Here is a 16,157-nt window from a genome sequence, read left to right on the forward strand (position 1 = left end):
CGTAAATATGCCATGGCCTTAATTTTGCTCGGCGAAGGATATTCATTCATTGTCTTTGACTATTTAAGAATATTCTATCGTCGAAGAAAGTTTTGAGATTTTGGTGAGGAAATTATCAGGGTAGCGAATGCCATTTCTTGATCAAAAGCGATCGATTGTTTGTCCTTGTTTCGATCACTTTTTAATTTTTATAATTTGCTTTTGACCTACCGTGTCTGAAATAATTTCCCAATTGAATCGTCCTTCATTCTGAAGGGGATTACAATTTAGGGCTTTGCATTGACACTCAAGCTTTTTGTAATCATTTGAAATTTTAATAGGTTACACCATGGAAAAGGCTTCCGAAAGCGAAACAGGTGGAGAGGGCATAGAACATTTTTCCGCTCGGCCGTACCAAGTGGAGCTTCTGGAGCGGGCGAAGGAAAGGAACACCATCGTATGTCTGGGCACGGGAACTGGCAAAACGTTTATAAGTGTCATGCTCATAAAAGAACTCGCTCATGAAGTAAGAGGAAACTATAAAGACGGCGAGCAAAGAACTTTCTTCCTTGTAAATACAGGTAGTTATGTATGTTTTGTGTGTTTGAGATCGGCTTTACCGTGGAGGAGGGGGTACGATATCTCAGCGTGGGGTATGATATCTCAACTTTCCTTGCCAGAAACTAAAATATAAGATCAAGAATGTGGTCTAAATTTGTACTCCCTTGAGTTAAAAGAATGTTGAGGATCACCTACAAAATCTCATCCACTTTTAACTAACATGTTCTTCCTTTTTTTCCAGTTCCACTGGCCAGCCAACAAGCAAAAGCGATCGCTAATCATACAGACTTGAAAGTCAAACATTACGTTGGAGAGATGGGAGTAGATTACTGGGACAAGCCCACTTGGGAAAACGAGTTCAATACAAGCAATGTTCTGGTCATGACAGCTCAAATATTCCTCAACCTGCTTTTGCATGGCTACATACTTCTTTCGCAAGTAAATCTCTTGATCTTTGATGAATGCCATCATGCCAAGAATAAGGATCCTTACAGCCAGATTATGGAGTACTACAGCACCTGCCAGCAGCGCCCATTACCCAAAGTTTTGGGTTTAACTGCCTCGATAGTAAATGGAAAAGTAAAACCTTTTCAAATCGAATCGGAGATCAAAGAGCTGGAACACACATTAAGATCTACATGCGAAACAAGTCAAGACGAAGATGTTGAAAAATATGCTGTTAAACCCGAAGAACTGGTCCTTGATTACCCGAGCCAGAGCACTGATGAAAACGTGAACATTTTAATCCAAATCCTCTCAGATGTCTTAAAACCAGGAATTGGTTTTTTCCGTGGTCTGAAGACCAATAATGACGAGAATGCACACCGGTGCGCCAAGCTCGCTAAGTCCGCCCTGAGCGAATGTAAGGAGACATTGTATGACCTGGGCCCTTGGGCTGCTTTTAAAGTAGCAGAATACTTAATCAAGGATCTAGGTAAGGTACTGTTTTAGATTTAGAGATAACTGTACCTGTACCCCAAGTTCAAGTCAAGTTTTTGAAAAATCATAATACGGTCAACACGAACCAAATGTTATAAATATTATCCACAAAGAAGTGAAAAATCTCATGCCTTCATTTCCAAAAATTTTGGCCTTGAAGGTTTGCTTTAAATTTTGCTTTAACTCACTACACCCTGACATCAGTAGGCATATTCTCCATACTGTTCTCTATACATTTCTGAAGGTGCTGACAAGGAGAACTTGTTGAACAATCAAGAGCCTCTTTAGTTGGTGATCATTTCCTATATTCTTGTTACCTTAATGGTTGATTCAGGGGTAATATTGTAAAGAGAAATTGGATTCTAGTTACTCTGAGGGTCAAAGAGATCAGCCTCCATAACAGATATTGAATCAGAGTGTGCCAAATCCTCTGCTTATAAGACTGAATTATTCCAATTCAAGGAAAATTAACCTGAGACAGATAAAAATACCTTTTTTGGCATCTTTTGGTCAACTGGAATGGAATGTACCTATAAACCTTTATCTTTCCTTCAAGACAGAGAGGGCAGGGTTCAAAGTAGCAAAGAAGGACAATTGTTTTGTGAATTTAGTGCCACCCAGCTACGTCAACTGCAAGGCACTTACTGTAATTTTACTGAAAGTAATGGGTCTGAGGACAGCCAACATTGTTACTTCACGCCTAAACTTGAAAAACTTCTGAGTGTTTTCAAGGAGTTTGCTAACTCACAGAATGAAGGTAAGGAATACTCAGCTGACTGCTTTATTTACGAAAGTCTTATTTTTATATCCTTAGTGAAACCAAAACAGAAGATTAGCAAAGTGGATATTTTTGCATTTCTTATCACTATATGACCCTTTCACTCTTAAGATCTCTCCTGATTGTGTGCCAAACCTTCCTAAAATTTCAACCCTGAGACTTTGTGTTTAATTTCCAAACATCCTCAGCCCATTATTTTTCTCTCTCCTTGGCTTATTTATATTTTGAATTGTAATGGTATTGTGAGGAGAAATTTGGTTTGGTTCATTCTAAGCAGTAAGAGGTTGAGTGGAATCCTCTGGCAAAGCATTGGAAATAACATCAATAATAACAATAGCAATGATCATAATAATAGTGATGATAATGATGATAATAATGATAATAGTAGTAATTGTAGTGGCAATGTTAATAATAATGGAAATGATAATGATGATAATAGATACTGTATCATGTTTCAGAGAGAGTCAAGATTTAGCAGAAAATTAAAACTTCTGAAGTTATTTCCTCATTCAATTGAGAAACAACTTTCAGTTGAAGAACAAATCACAAAAGAGGCAAAAAGATGAAACATGGCTACATCTGCTACCCAGCTTCACCTTCAAGAAGATTTAGCCAATTGTTAAAAATTATATTAATAATAATGATCTTGTAGGTTTATTTTTGTTTTTGTATTTATCCTTACACATTCAAAAGCCAGCTTTTAAATTGGCTCTTTCATGAAATCTGTTTTATGAATTTTATGAGTGATTTTAGGATGCCACTCTACAAAACAGCTTGGTGATCCTCAGTTTGGTTATTTTGCAGCATCTGAAGTGGAGAAGACTCTCTGTGCCATTGTATTTGTTGAAAGACGATACACAGCACTGATCCTCAGCAAACAGCTTAACATGGCTGCAAAACATGACCATGAGCTCTCATTCATCAAAAGCAACTTTGTGATTGGTCATGGCACAGGTGCAGGGGTTAACTACTCCAGTAACACTGAGATGAATTCCAAGAAACAGGAGGAAGTGCTGCGCAAGTTCAGAAATGACAAGAAAAGACATGAATTCAATGTGCTGATAGCCACCTCTGTTGTTGAGGAGGGATTAGATATTCCCAAGTGCAATGTTGTCTGCAGGTTTGATTTCCCAAAGAATTATCGTTCCTATGTACAGTCAAAGGGCAGAGCTCGTGCCAAAGGTTCCAAGTACTACATGCTGGTGGATGAAAAGGAGCAAGTGGAAAAAGAGAATGAATTGGAGGTAAATTTTTTTCAGTAGCTAAGTCAGTAAAAATGCAAACCCATTCTGGTGATTGTCATTGATAATGTTTAGCTGAGGTTGTAGAGCACTAGACTGCTGTATGGAAGGTTGAGGGTTCAAGCCCCAGACTGGACCAACCCTCAGGGTCTTAGAATAACTGAAGAGTGTGCTGCCTTTGCTAAGACATCTGCAAATAGTTAGACATTATAGAATACTCAGATAAGGATAATAAGCCATAAGCCCCATCTTCTGCATCTCCTCTGTACTTGTTAGCAGGAGAAATTAAGGAACCCATACATTTCTCACAAAGAATAGGAACATAGATGTCAGTGTCATAGTCTGGCCTTTAGATTGTTCGTACAGGCTTCAATTTAAACCAGCTTTAAGCTGAATTGTGAATGCTGGTTTAAATATCATAAATAAATACAAAACCTGGGTGAAGTACAACTTAAGGAATGTTCATTCTTCTTCATCTTAATGTTCATGACGTATACCCTAGATGCTACGTGAAATTGAGAAAATCTTGTTGGAAAAATGCCATGATCGGTCCGAGCCATCACTGGAGGAGTGTAATGAGTCAGTAGACACAGATTTATTGCTGCCGTACATACCAGCAAATGGCAAGGGAGCTAGAGTAACTATGAGCAGTAGTGTTTCTCTACTTTCAAAGTAAGTGCAAGGAATTTATTGACTTTGAATTTTGATGTAGTTCTAAATTTGAGATAATTGGTTGACTTGTTTATTGTTGAGTAATATGGTTGTAAAAAAGGACAATGCTCCATCTATGACGCATCATGAAAAGGGATGATGTGTATTTACTATGAGTATTGCTGCAAAGCTGACTGCTAACTGATCACCCAGTAGCAACAACGAACTGATTTTTTAATTGACAGCTCTTCAGTGTTCTCTTTTTCTGGAGGCAACTAGTAAAATTTACTGCCTGTTTTGCCTCTTATCTTTCACTGAAATCACTTGGAATTCGTAAAAATTTAGCGGGTAAAAGGATAATTCTACCAGTTTAAAATTTTTTTTTACCTGTCATGTTTAAAATAAGGGAGTACACTGCCTCTTTAAAAGCTCTTACACCATGACAACATAAAAGTTATACTCTTATAAATTTAAACTCAGGGATGTAGAATAATCCCTGTACTTAATTACTTATTACAAACTTTATAAAACTGGAACTTTATCAATATGTCTACCTTTGTCTTTTCAGGTACTGTTCAAAGCTTCCAGGAGACCTGTTTACTCAGCCCAAGCCAGTTTACAAGGTTGAAGAAACTGGGAAAGATGGTTACAAGTGTAAACTAACACTCCCAATAAACTGTCCACTACGTGAAGATATAATAGTGAGTTTGGAGGACTTCTCTTTTTTTAAATAAAGAAATTAAAACCTTACCATAGAAATTTGCCTATTTTCACTGTCATTCTCATCGGCCATTGACAATGTTTATCTGTCTTCTGATTGGTTATTGGTACTTTGGTTTTGGTGTTGTGACTCTCAAATAAAACTGCTCTCATTCTTTGAACCAAGTTTCAAGGAAAAGCACTGTACTTTAAAAGGAGAATTGTTTGTTAGCTCTTGGGAATTAACCCTGTAACTCTCCAAGATTCTAAAAGTAATTCTCCCAACTCACTACCATACATTTCCTTGAAAATTGGAGAGGAGAATATGGTGTTATATCAAGACAACACCTTAAAGCTGATGAACTTATATGTTCTCATAGCCTGTTGGCTATGTAACATATTGGAATTACAAGGAGAAATTACATACTAATCGCTTATTAGAGAGTCATCTCTGTCTGCATTTCAACAGAGTGAACCAATGCCGAGTAAGAAGCAAGCCAAGATGGCGGCTGCGCTCAAAGCCTGTGAAAGGCTTCACACGATTGACGAGCTTGATGATAACCTGTTACCAAAGCGGACTTTATCTGACGAGGAAAGTGATTTGGAAGAAGAAGCAGCAGCTGAGTCTGACGGAAAGGAATCAAAAGCTGGAACAAAGAAGAGAAGACGGCGGTATAGGAGAAAGGTAAGCGGTTGAATTTCGCAATTTTGGCCTGTGACTTACTCATTAAACTATTAACTTACATATCTCTGTAGAATGTCGCAGGCAATGTATAAGCATGAATTTGGGTGGTCAGCTAGAGGGTCTGCCGCTCCCTGAGTAACAATAATCGGCCCCATTCCTATCGGTCAAATTATAGCCAACTCAGTGATCAAACGTCGGAATTACCAACTTTTTTGAGCTTTAACAAACAAGTTATTCGCTTCTAAAACACCGTGACTTAGTGATCATGAAACCATGAAATCAGTGTTCAAATCCTCACGTTGAACTTAAGCTTTTCCTTCGCTTCACGCTCTTGACAAATATTTACACCTTCTTTACCTAATGTTTTGTTCTTTTCCAGGTTCCTGAAGTATTTGTTAGCAGCTTGGTACAGGATTGTCAGCCTCAGTTCCTCACGACCATCACCATACAAGTCACTAAACTTACTCAGCCACAAGAGTTTGTCATTAGTGAGCGACTGTTCCTCGATAAAACTTGCACGTTTGGAATGCTGACAACGAAAAGAGTTCCTTGGGTTAGTACTTGATTATTAATATTTCATTCGTTATCAGGGAACCGAATTCTGTGGAGCAATTTTCAATCCAGTGTCGCTCTGTGATTGGTCCAGAAAGCTTGCACCTTTCTATCAGCCAATCAGCTGCAAACTAAAACCAATCACGACTTGGTCGCCTGCGTTTTGCCGCGCTTTAGGCAGTTTGGTTGTTTTTACTTTCAGTTCCCGCAATTCTCATTGGTTCCTAAAGGTCCACGATTGCAGCAAATAGCACTTTTACCACACACACTGTAGATGTTGCCCTACATCCTACAATGCAATTTTTTCACTCTTCAGATTCGATCGTTCAAACTCTATCCTAACTATGGCGAAATCACAGTATCCTTGCAGTGTCACAGATCTCCTTTGCCGCGTGTAAAAATCACTAAACAAGAGTTGGACATTATTCGCGAGTTTCATCTCTTTCTCTTCAGCCACGTTCTACGCTATCCCGTGGAATTCACACCAGGAAGCGTAGATGGTTACTTCATTGTTATGTTGAAGGCTTCAGGAAGGAGTATTGACTTTGATTACATGAGAGAGGAGCTTTCGCGCGCATCCAAACAAAGCAATGGAAATCAGCGCATCGTCGTGGACGCAGTAGTAACAAAGAACTACGTTGAATCTCCACAAAAGTACGCTGTTTTGAATGTTCGTGACGATCTGACTCCGATGTCTTCGTTCCCGGAAAAGTCGCAGGGCAACACTTACGAAGAATATTTTCGCCTTAAATACGGAGAAAAGGGATGCATTGCGAACAAGAATCAACCTCTCGTTGAAGTGAAAGAGCTCTCCCCTAGAGTGAATTTTCTAGTGGACCGAAAACTGGGAACAAAAAACAGGCGAGATGTGATTTGTCTTGTTCCAGAGTTGTGTGACCAGAATCCCATTCGCGCTTCTCTTCTCAGCGTGTCTCAAATTCTACCATCTGTTCTTCAGCGTGTCACCTCCCTCCTCCTTGTTGCCGATCTCAAGGCCATGGTTGCCGGTGTACGCGACACAACAGATGAATCAAGTCTCCCTCCTATTGGAGTAGAAGAGGGCTCGAGAGAGGCGCCCATGGAGGTAGAAGACGATGCTTTGGACCCTGAAGAAGACTATGCGCTTTTCTCCGACATCAGGTCGATGTTCCATTACAGTCCACCATCTGCAGACCACCCCGGCTCCTCTCTCGTTCTTCAAGCTATTACCACCACCCACAGCGGAGATGCGTTTAATCTGGAGAGGCTTGAGATGCTGGGGGACTCATTCCTGAAGCTGGCTGTGTCCATTCATCTCTTCTGCACATACAGGAATAAAGACGAAGGCAAGCTGACCCAGCGGAAGAAAAACCAGATTAGTAATTTGGCGTTGTACGGAGCAGCGGCCAAGAAATCTCTGGGCGAGTATCTCCAGAGCACGCAGTTGGCTCGCGACATGTGGTGTCCTACGGGATGTCAGTTTGGCGACGTACTACCGAATCGCACCACAGGTAGCCCAGCCATGGAAGTTGACAGCGAGGACACGGTCGAGGCAATGGAAGTTGACGAGACCTTAGAGAGCGGAAAGAAGACAAAACTTACTGCTACAGAGCATGCGCGCCAGAAATGCAACACGCAAATGATAGCGGACAAGTCCATAGCTGACAGCATCGAAGGACTGATCGGAGCGTATCTAATAGACTGTGGTTATCTTGGTGCATTGCAATTTATGAAGTTTCTGGGGCTAAAAGTTTTACCTGAAGTTGACGCCAAGGACGGCAAGGATTTGCAGGCGGAGAATAACAAATCGGGTTGTTATGCCAGATTTTGGCCGGATCACACAAAAATAACAGCAGCGCAAGGTAAAGGAGATATGGTTTTCCGCCTCACTTCTGGCCTGGAAAACTTTGAAAACGAATCAATCTCGTACAATTTCCAACAAAATTTGCATTTGGTAGAGGCGCTAACTCACGCGTCCTACCACGAAAACCGTGTCACGCCAAGTTACGAAAGACTCGAGTTTCTCGGTGATGCTCTGTTGGACTTTTTGGTCACGCAACATTTGTACTTCCGTCACGTCAACTTGTCACCAGGGGAACTGACCGATATACGACAGGCCTTGGTGAACAATAACATCTTTGCCACCCTTGCCGTAGAACACAGTTACCACAAGTATCTGAAGCATATGTCTCCAAAGTGGTTCCAAACAATGAAGAACTTTATTGACAGAGTGGAAGATGAGGCAGAAGAGAGGAAAGATAATCAGCTTCAAACGGTAGGGTGAAGTTTATTCTTTAATCCTTTACATCAGTTTTCTTATTCTCCATTCTATCCTCCATACATTTTCTAAGGTGCTGACAAGGAGAATTTGTTTAACAATCAAGAGGCTCTTTCGTTGGTGATGGAGACGTTTCCTTTATTCTCGTGACCTTAACATGTGATTCAGGGCCGACATTGAAAGGAGAAATTAGGTGCTAATCACTCTCATGGGCCAAAGGGTTTATGAATATCTTCTCCAGTTGATTTATAAGGAGTATTTCTTTGGTAACATTTATTTGGCAGGTCACCGCTGACCCATTTATTATCGTGTCTGAAGAGGAAGAAGAAGGAATCGAGGCGCCTAAAGTTCTTGGTGACATCTTCGAGTCAGTAGCAGGCGCGATATTTTTGGACAGCGGTATGGATTTGACTAAAACCTGGGGTGTTTACTACCGCATGATGAAACCCTACATCGGTAAGTTGGCCATCGCCACCAGCGAGGGTGGATCACCCTCCCATCCAGGGAAACCACCCCCCCCCAGGGAAACCACCCCCCCCCCTTATCAGTAGGAAGCTCCGAGGTCTTTCTCGCAATAAGCTGGAAAAGGAGTGAGAACGAGTTAGAGAGAGTATACTCAACATGGCGTTAAAGGATTTAATCCTAGCGATCAACTCCAAAGTGTGAAGGAAAGCCATTGAATAACGAACCTAGAGAAAAATTTTACAAATATTGATTGATATGAAGTTTTCGATTCAGATCATTAATCAGTAAGCATATCGCGAAATCCCATCAGACATGTTTACGAGGAACCTAGAACCTGGTGAAAAACACTAGAAAGATTGATTGATTTACGTTTTCGATTCAGATGAATACTCGGTGAACATACCGCGAAATCCCATCAGAACTGTCTACGAAGAAGACGAGGACGCTGACTTTGGGTGAGTGTACAGTTCAAGGTTAACATTTTTTATGGTTGGTTGACTCTCTCCGCATACGTCTCTTACTAACTGCACCAAAGGTGTAAATAAATTTAGAGAGTAATAGAGTGCATTTTTTCCAATGACAACATTTATGAACAGCGGAAGCAGTCTTTAAAGAAATTGTGGCCGAGTGCGGCAGATCTTTCCGAAAACATGGACCTGTGAATGTGTATAGAGCTAAAATTACCTCAAAATGTCGGAAAATAAAATTGTTCAGCGTCAACGAAGAGCGCAAAAATAGTGTGGCGCAACGTAAAACTTGTCAACACTTTTCTCTCGAAATAGGGAGATATTGAGAAAGATTACACAGACCTGCGGAAGTGGCGCAGTTTAATCTACCAAATTGCATAATCCTACTCTTACATAAAAGTTTAATCGTCCTTTCAAGATCTACATACCAGTCAGTAAAGCATTGAAAAGTGCGAATGACAACTTGCACATGAAAGTGATCGAATGTGCTTCACGTAACGCTAAGCGTTAATTGCTTTTTCAGGCGCGTCTTTTGGCGTGCGCTTCTTTCATCTCACACGCATTTATCGAGCCAGAGAGGCCTTGTCCGCCAATTAACTATCAAACAATGAGTTCTCCTGATAACGCAGATTTTCGTGTTTTTTTTCCAACATCATCTCTTGAAATAGGGAGATATTGAGAAAGATTACACAGAACTGTGGTAGTGGCGCGGTTTCATTTACCAAATTGCATAATCTTACCCCTACAAAAAAGTTCACTCGTCTGCTCATGATCTACACACCAGTCAGTAAAGCATTGAAAAGCGCTAATGACAACTCGCGCACAAGAGTGGCCGCATGTGGTTTACGTAACGCCAAGCGTTACTTGCTTTTTCAGGGGTGTCTTCTGGCTTGCGTTTCTTTCATCTCACACGCATTTACCGAATCAGAGTGGCCTTGTCTGCCAATTGGCTATCAAACAATGGGTTCCTGATCATGCAGATTTTCATTTTCATTTTTTTTGTTTTGTTTTGTTTTCTTCAGGAAAGCGAAGACCCTTGATGATGGTAAGATCCAGTGCACTCTGAAAGTGGACTGGGGAGAGTACAATGGAAAGGGACCGAACATGAAGATTGCTAAAGCTACAGCTGCCAAGCTTGCTATTGAAGGACTGAAAAAGAAATACGCTGCAGTGTACGAGGAAGAGTAAGAGTCAGAGTGGGCTTGGAGGACATCAATGTTGCAGCAAAGGTGCTTTCTTAGATTTGTATTGTTGAGATAATGCTGTGGAACACTGTTACAGTAATAGGAAGTAGATTTCTTATGTACCTATGATAATATTTGTACATTATCTTCCACAATGAACATCCCTTTCTAGGAGCTACGTTTATGTAGGTGACCTACCTTGAATGAATGGGCGTCATTTACAATTACTTTGTGTTACAAATGTCCCTTAAATGTTGTGAACGACTTTCTCAGAAATCGATGACAGTCTAGACATTTGTCTAGAGACGTTTGCATTATTAATACGGCTTTGAAATATTTTTTATTTACATTTTGTCTTTTTAGTGACTTTTGTTTTTAACTTATAGGCTTCCCTAAAAATTTAAAATATTTTTTATTCATTTTTTATCTGTTTAATGACTCTTTTTTTTATCTTGTGGGCGTCAGGGCATTGTCGCTAACAATTTATGGAAAATAAAGAAAAACTGAAACAAACAAGAGAACACCGAAAAAATAAATAGAAAACTCTAACAGCAATAACAGTGAAAGTTCACCATAGCAATGCTTTGGTATATGAGTTTTTAATTGATGAAGATAAAATTTTAGTTTTAAATCGTTTCCTGGAAATCAGGCATTTCCTTAAAAGAACGTTACCAGTTTTAAGTGCGGCAAAAGTGTACGTGTAAGAATGTAAGAATGATTTTGGTAATCGTGATATGTGTTGTAGTTGTAAATAGTGAAGCTGAAATGAAATAGAAAGTCCTGTGTAAAATAACTTTACATAAGTGAGAGAATAGTTTGTCATTACTCTTTAAAAATGCCGCGTAATTCCATAATAAATAATAATTTTAACTAGCATAAATTTGCTTGAATGTGTATTACAAATGGCTACGTTACTCGCTCTCCGTGACAGGTAGTGAGATAAGTGGTCAAAAGAGGATAAGCGAGCATGTTCGCTTAAATTCTTCAGAGACCGAAATAAGCTCTCACAGGAGGAACCCCAGTTTGGTTTCTGCGTCTAATTAAAATTAACGCTTCTGCTATTTATCCACCGTGTGACCTTTTATTCGTGACTTCCTCAAGAATCTATTGGTTTAAAATAACGATGTCGTTCGCCAACTTGGTGAACGTGGCGTTTATCTCAAGCATAACAGTTCGTTGATACTTAACAGTGTTATAACTACTTCGCCTGCGCAAGGTGAGACGAAGTGAAAGTCTATGTAGCGAGAGAAACTCTGCTGTGTGCATTTTGCTAAACCGTAAAACATACCTCGGCATAGTAAGAAGTCGCTTTGTTTTAGAAGTCTACAAACTGTTCTTCGCACAGTGTTAGGTACTGTACAGGACACGCTTTGCCAATGCTTGCTAGAAACAACTGTGCAAGATGCCATCTTGCTTTAAACTTAAACCATTTTCACTATGCGTTGCTCCCCAAGTTTGAAGTTGTGTTTACTCAGGTACACACCTGTGAACGAAGCGCACATCCAGGTGGAAGACAATGCGTTTGCATGTCACATGTGTCACTTGTGGATTTGCCTAGGCACGTGATTTGATTTGAGTTTCGCTTGTGAATTTGGCTATCAATGTTCTTTTTTTCTTTATCGTTTGGTTAAGAAAACGTAGTCACTTAGGTTTGCTTTAGAGAGAGAAATAACGAAAATTTTCTCGACGACCTAGATTTTCCTACTACATTTAGTAACAAGATTTCCTTACAGCCACATACTTCATTATGCATACATCTCTTGGATAAAGAAATCAAGGGCAAAAATAATAGATTCCTTACCTCTCGCAAATCACGACGGCGACGGCAACGAGGACGTAGCAAAAAAAAGGATCTAATGAGCAGAACAATAGTTCAGCACGTGCGTTTTTAACTTTGTACATTTCTAACTGTCTTCTTCAAAACAACAACGTGAAATCACCAAAATTTGCGTCGTCTGCGAACGGAAACCGCGACGGCAAATTATTTGAATTTCCATTTGGAACTTAACACTGCTTATATACGTTAAGCTGAAGTTGAGGTGTGGCACGGTTAGAGACGGTAAACACATACAGCCATTTTCGAAATTCTAACTGAAAATAGACATTCATTTATCAATCGACGTCTACCTTGGCGTTGCCGTCTTGAGAACTAAAGGTCCCTTACACTAGTATTTGTGACCACATTTTAGAAACGTTTTTTAAAACCTGGTGTTTACCATGGTGGTAAAGTTGCTGACTGACCTCATAAAATTTACTTTAGAAATAGCTATTCAGTATTTGTGCGTTAAAAAATTCAACTCGGATTTTCAGATTCTTAGTCATTTGGAACACTCTTGTTCCTGATTGCTTTCGTCTTCCCGTTTCGGTGTTTGTTTGTTTTTTTTCTATCTTATCGAGCAAAATTAATTTCGTTTCCTTCTCGTCTTCATTCGCGACAAAAATCGCAAAATACCTTGGTGCAGCCCTTAAAAAAACGCATAAAGGATGAAAAACATTGTGAATTACTGATAAGGGACCTAAAACAGTCAGCGCGAGAGCGCCGAGAAAGCCATCGATTAAAAGATAAATTTACATTTAATGTCACAATAATCAGAATTTCGTGAATGCCTGATTGTGTTTATCATCCCTTACAGCGCCACCCTCTCAGCTACAGCTAACGTATGTGAGCAGTGCTAAATTCCAAATGGAAACTCAAATACTTTGCCCACGGTCAGGGTTTCCGTTGTCAGACCACACAAAATTTAAATAATTTTGGTGATATCGTGTTTCTTTTGCATGAGAAGGCTAAGAAATGTACAAAGTTTTAAAACGCACGCGCTAAACTATTGTCCGGCTAATTAAATGTTTTTTTTTCCGCCATGCCCTCGATGCCGTCACCGTCGTGGTTTGCTTAGTGTTAAGGTTCCTAAACTAATTCTTATTCAGGTTCCACGAAAACACGTATAAATTATTGACTGCAGGTGGTTTAGTTATGACTATTTTCTGTTCAACTTTCATGCCTAATAGCCTTTTAGAATGATTTACTTTAAGCTCTGCTATCTGTTACTTATGTTAATAATATGTTTTCATTTAGAGGTAAGTAGCTCATGACGAGAAATGAGTGTCAACTTCAGAACCGGGGTGTACTTACACCCATTTTCAGCTACTTTAAGGAAAATATTGTAATATTGAAAAGCGTTCAAAGGAAATCTAATAAAAAATTTCGCTAAGGTTTTTTGTTAATCAGAAAATTCTACCGCCTCAGTTTTCTCTGTATAATCAAACTGTTATTTTAATCCTGATATGTTGATAATTAAAGCAAAACGCTTCGTAATGCTGTCAAATCCTGGTTTCTGACAACATTGAAAAACATGGAGAATTGATGTCAATAAGAAAATTCTAATTCACGCCATATTTAATCACCTGTGACTCACAAATCCAAAATCTCATTATTTAAAACAGGGATATTGACAAAGGCAGATATGAGTGATCATAATACGCTTTTCTCCCGATAAAACTTCTTCAATTACTGTAAAATGATACGACGAGAAGTTTTCATTAACGTTACCTTTGTTCAAAGTGATCATAAATATCAGTGTCGTTATAACTGACATATCCCTTTAAATAGAATTCATATTTATTTCAGGAGAAAAGATTGAATTATTTAAGAATTATACAGTGCTAATTATACAGTACTTTAATCAATGGTCCTTTTAATTTAACTACAGATAGTTATCTCTAGAAATGGCACAACAAACTTCGGAAATTTAGCCGGCAATCTACATGGCGTAAACTTCCTGTTTGCCTTTTAAAACTTGTCATCATCATTGTTTTAATTTATTTTAATCTAGTTCGCTTCGTGCGATATTTACTGTATTCTGGAAAAAAAAGAAACTTAATCAATTTGGAAACATTTCTCTCTCTTTTCCAAGCTAAGTTAACAATCAATTCTATTAAATGACAAATCCTTCGAAATCAGCTCTATTTTAGGGCTTTTGGCTTCCATCTACAGGTGGTATATGCATATGGTCTCTCACGGTTGAGGGTTGTTTCTGGCTCAAATCAGTACCTAGACTAGAATATTGACGGCGTACTTATTTATCACCCATTCACCCCAGCAAAACACGTTTATGTTAACTGGGTTTTACTGAATAAAATCAGAAACAGAGAACCTAAAAACTGAATTTTTCATAGGTTTCAGGTTGTCACTAACTTGTATTTTCAATGTGCTAAATTTGAGGTCGACAAACATTGGTTTGAGAAGCTTCTACGAAGACAATAATTTAAAATCGTGTTTAACAAAACAGCTTTAGAACATGTAAGCTTTGGTGTGAATAGGGCATAAGATTTGTTCTTTTTTCCAAGCTTGAGCAAATGTTTTAACACCTCTCTTCAAACGGTCATATCTTCCACTGAAACCGAAGTCCAATATCAGCCTGTTTAGCCACGGTAATGATCATTCTAAGTTGATGACCAGCATAATGATTGCTTGAATGTACTCTTCACAGCTTTTCTCACTTCTCTGATCTTCCAGCAGTAAAGGAAGGGATTCAACGTAGAGTTCACAAATACAACACTCATTGTCATTTGCCATGGGAGAAAAAGTGACGAAGACGGACTGGAAAAGAACAGAACTGAAGCCACACCGTAGGGCGAATAACACATAATCAAAGCCAGCTTCACCCAAAGAATATTGCTAACTGTCTTTCTGTATCGTGCTATCCTCAACATAGTTATTTCATCTCGTTGCTGTTGCCGCGAGTTGCCGTGTATTACGCGAGTTTGCTGCCGACGCAGCCATCGGAAAATCACCGCGTACGACGGAATAGAAATCGTCAAGCATGATGCTACAGTGAGATGGCTGTACCAAAACGATACAAGGCTCTCTACGACATACGATGACGAAAGTACAATGGACATCACCCAAAATGTTGTTATAACCGCATACGTTTTCTTGATAGTCACAACCTCCGAGTGCCGGATGGCCAATTTTAAAGCGAGGAGACGGTCAAAACTTATAGCAGTCGCAGTCCATAAGGACACAGGCCCCAACGTGTAACCCACAATAAACGTGGTGGTCTCTGCGACCCGACATAAGTACCAATCTTGATGAATAACGGACAGCAAATAGACGACGTCCAGCGGCTCTAAAAAAAGCCCAACCAAGAGATCTGTTGTCGCCAAATTGCGAAGCAACAGCCTTGTGGGTGGATGAAGCGAAGTCTCTTTGCGAAGAGCCATTAAAATCACCATATTTCCGAGAAGCGCAGTTACGGAAAGAAAAATGTTGCATGCGGCTGTAAGATATATCAAGTTGTCGGACGTTCCATTTGTAAGAATGCGGTTTGAGCAAATCACGTCACCAAATTTCTCAGTCATTTTTCCACGTCCTGGAGAGTTCATCACCTTAGTATATCTTAAATGTGAAAGAGAGTTACTGACATCCGTATAAATAGCGTCAATTGAAGTATGACGTAACTTTTGTGTCACGGAAATGACTCCCCTCCCCCCACCCCTGTATATAATGGTTCGCCGGTGATGGCGTGTGCAAATGAGGACTGACTCATCAACAGCATCATATTAGCCTCGAAATGTCGCTAGATTTTAAGTTCCACCTGACTATAATAGGGATTTTAGTGTTACGAAGAATGATATCAGGTGTGGGAAGAATAAAGAGTGCATTCAATAAATATTTGGGTGCGTGTTTGCCGGAAAATCTC

General features: G+C 39.6%; 1 protein-coding gene across 4 annotated transcripts; it reads left to right on the forward strand.

Moving 5' to 3' along the window:
* LOC131789780 (endoribonuclease Dicer) lies at nt 1-15,031 on the forward strand. Of its 4 annotated transcripts, none has more exons than XM_066169652.1 (14): nt 1-103; nt 321-560; nt 782-1,474; nt 2,036-2,236; nt 3,062-3,501; nt 4,001-4,170; nt 4,718-4,850; nt 5,318-5,533; nt 5,913-6,086; nt 6,402-8,339; nt 8,627-8,798; nt 9,190-9,262; nt 10,297-10,503; nt 14,975-15,031. In XM_066169652.1, the coding sequence occupies exons 2-13, from the start codon at nt 329-331 to the stop codon at nt 10,460-10,462; spliced, it is 4,608 nt and encodes a 1,535-aa protein (XP_066025749.1). In that variant the 5' UTR covers nt 1-103; nt 321-328; the 3' UTR covers nt 10,463-10,503; nt 14,975-15,031. The 4 variants fall into 4 exon arrangements, with proteins under 4 accessions (XP_066025749.1, XP_066025748.1, XP_066025750.1 ...); XM_066169651.1 differs by having other exon boundaries at nt 14,946-15,027; XM_066169653.1 differs by lacking the exon at nt 14,975-15,031 and having other exon boundaries at nt 8,627-8,741; nt 10,297-12,261.
* Nucleotides 15,032-16,157: the final 1,126 nt, after the last annotated feature.

The sequence above is a fragment of the Pocillopora verrucosa genome, chromosome 7, assembly GCF_036669915.1.
Source record: "Pocillopora verrucosa isolate sample1 chromosome 7, ASM3666991v2, whole genome shotgun sequence".
In the NCBI taxonomy this organism is placed as follows: Eukaryota; Metazoa; Cnidaria; class Anthozoa; order Scleractinia; family Pocilloporidae; genus Pocillopora; species Pocillopora verrucosa.

Excerpts from the sequence above, each read along its gene's own strand:
- LOC131789780 (XM_066169652.1), top strand. The coding sequence starts at position 329 with ATGGAAAAGGCTTCCGAAAGCGAAACAGGTGGAGAGGGCATAGAACAT. Across the intron at positions 5,534-5,912 it reads GACGGCGGTATAGGAGAAAG|GTTCCTGAAGTATTTGTTAG; the intron begins GTAAGCGGTTGA and ends GTTCTTTTCCAG. Across the intron at positions 6,087-6,401 it reads CAACGAAAAGAGTTCCTTGG|ATTCGATCGTTCAAACTCTA; the intron begins GTTAGTACTTGA and ends TTCACTCTTCAG.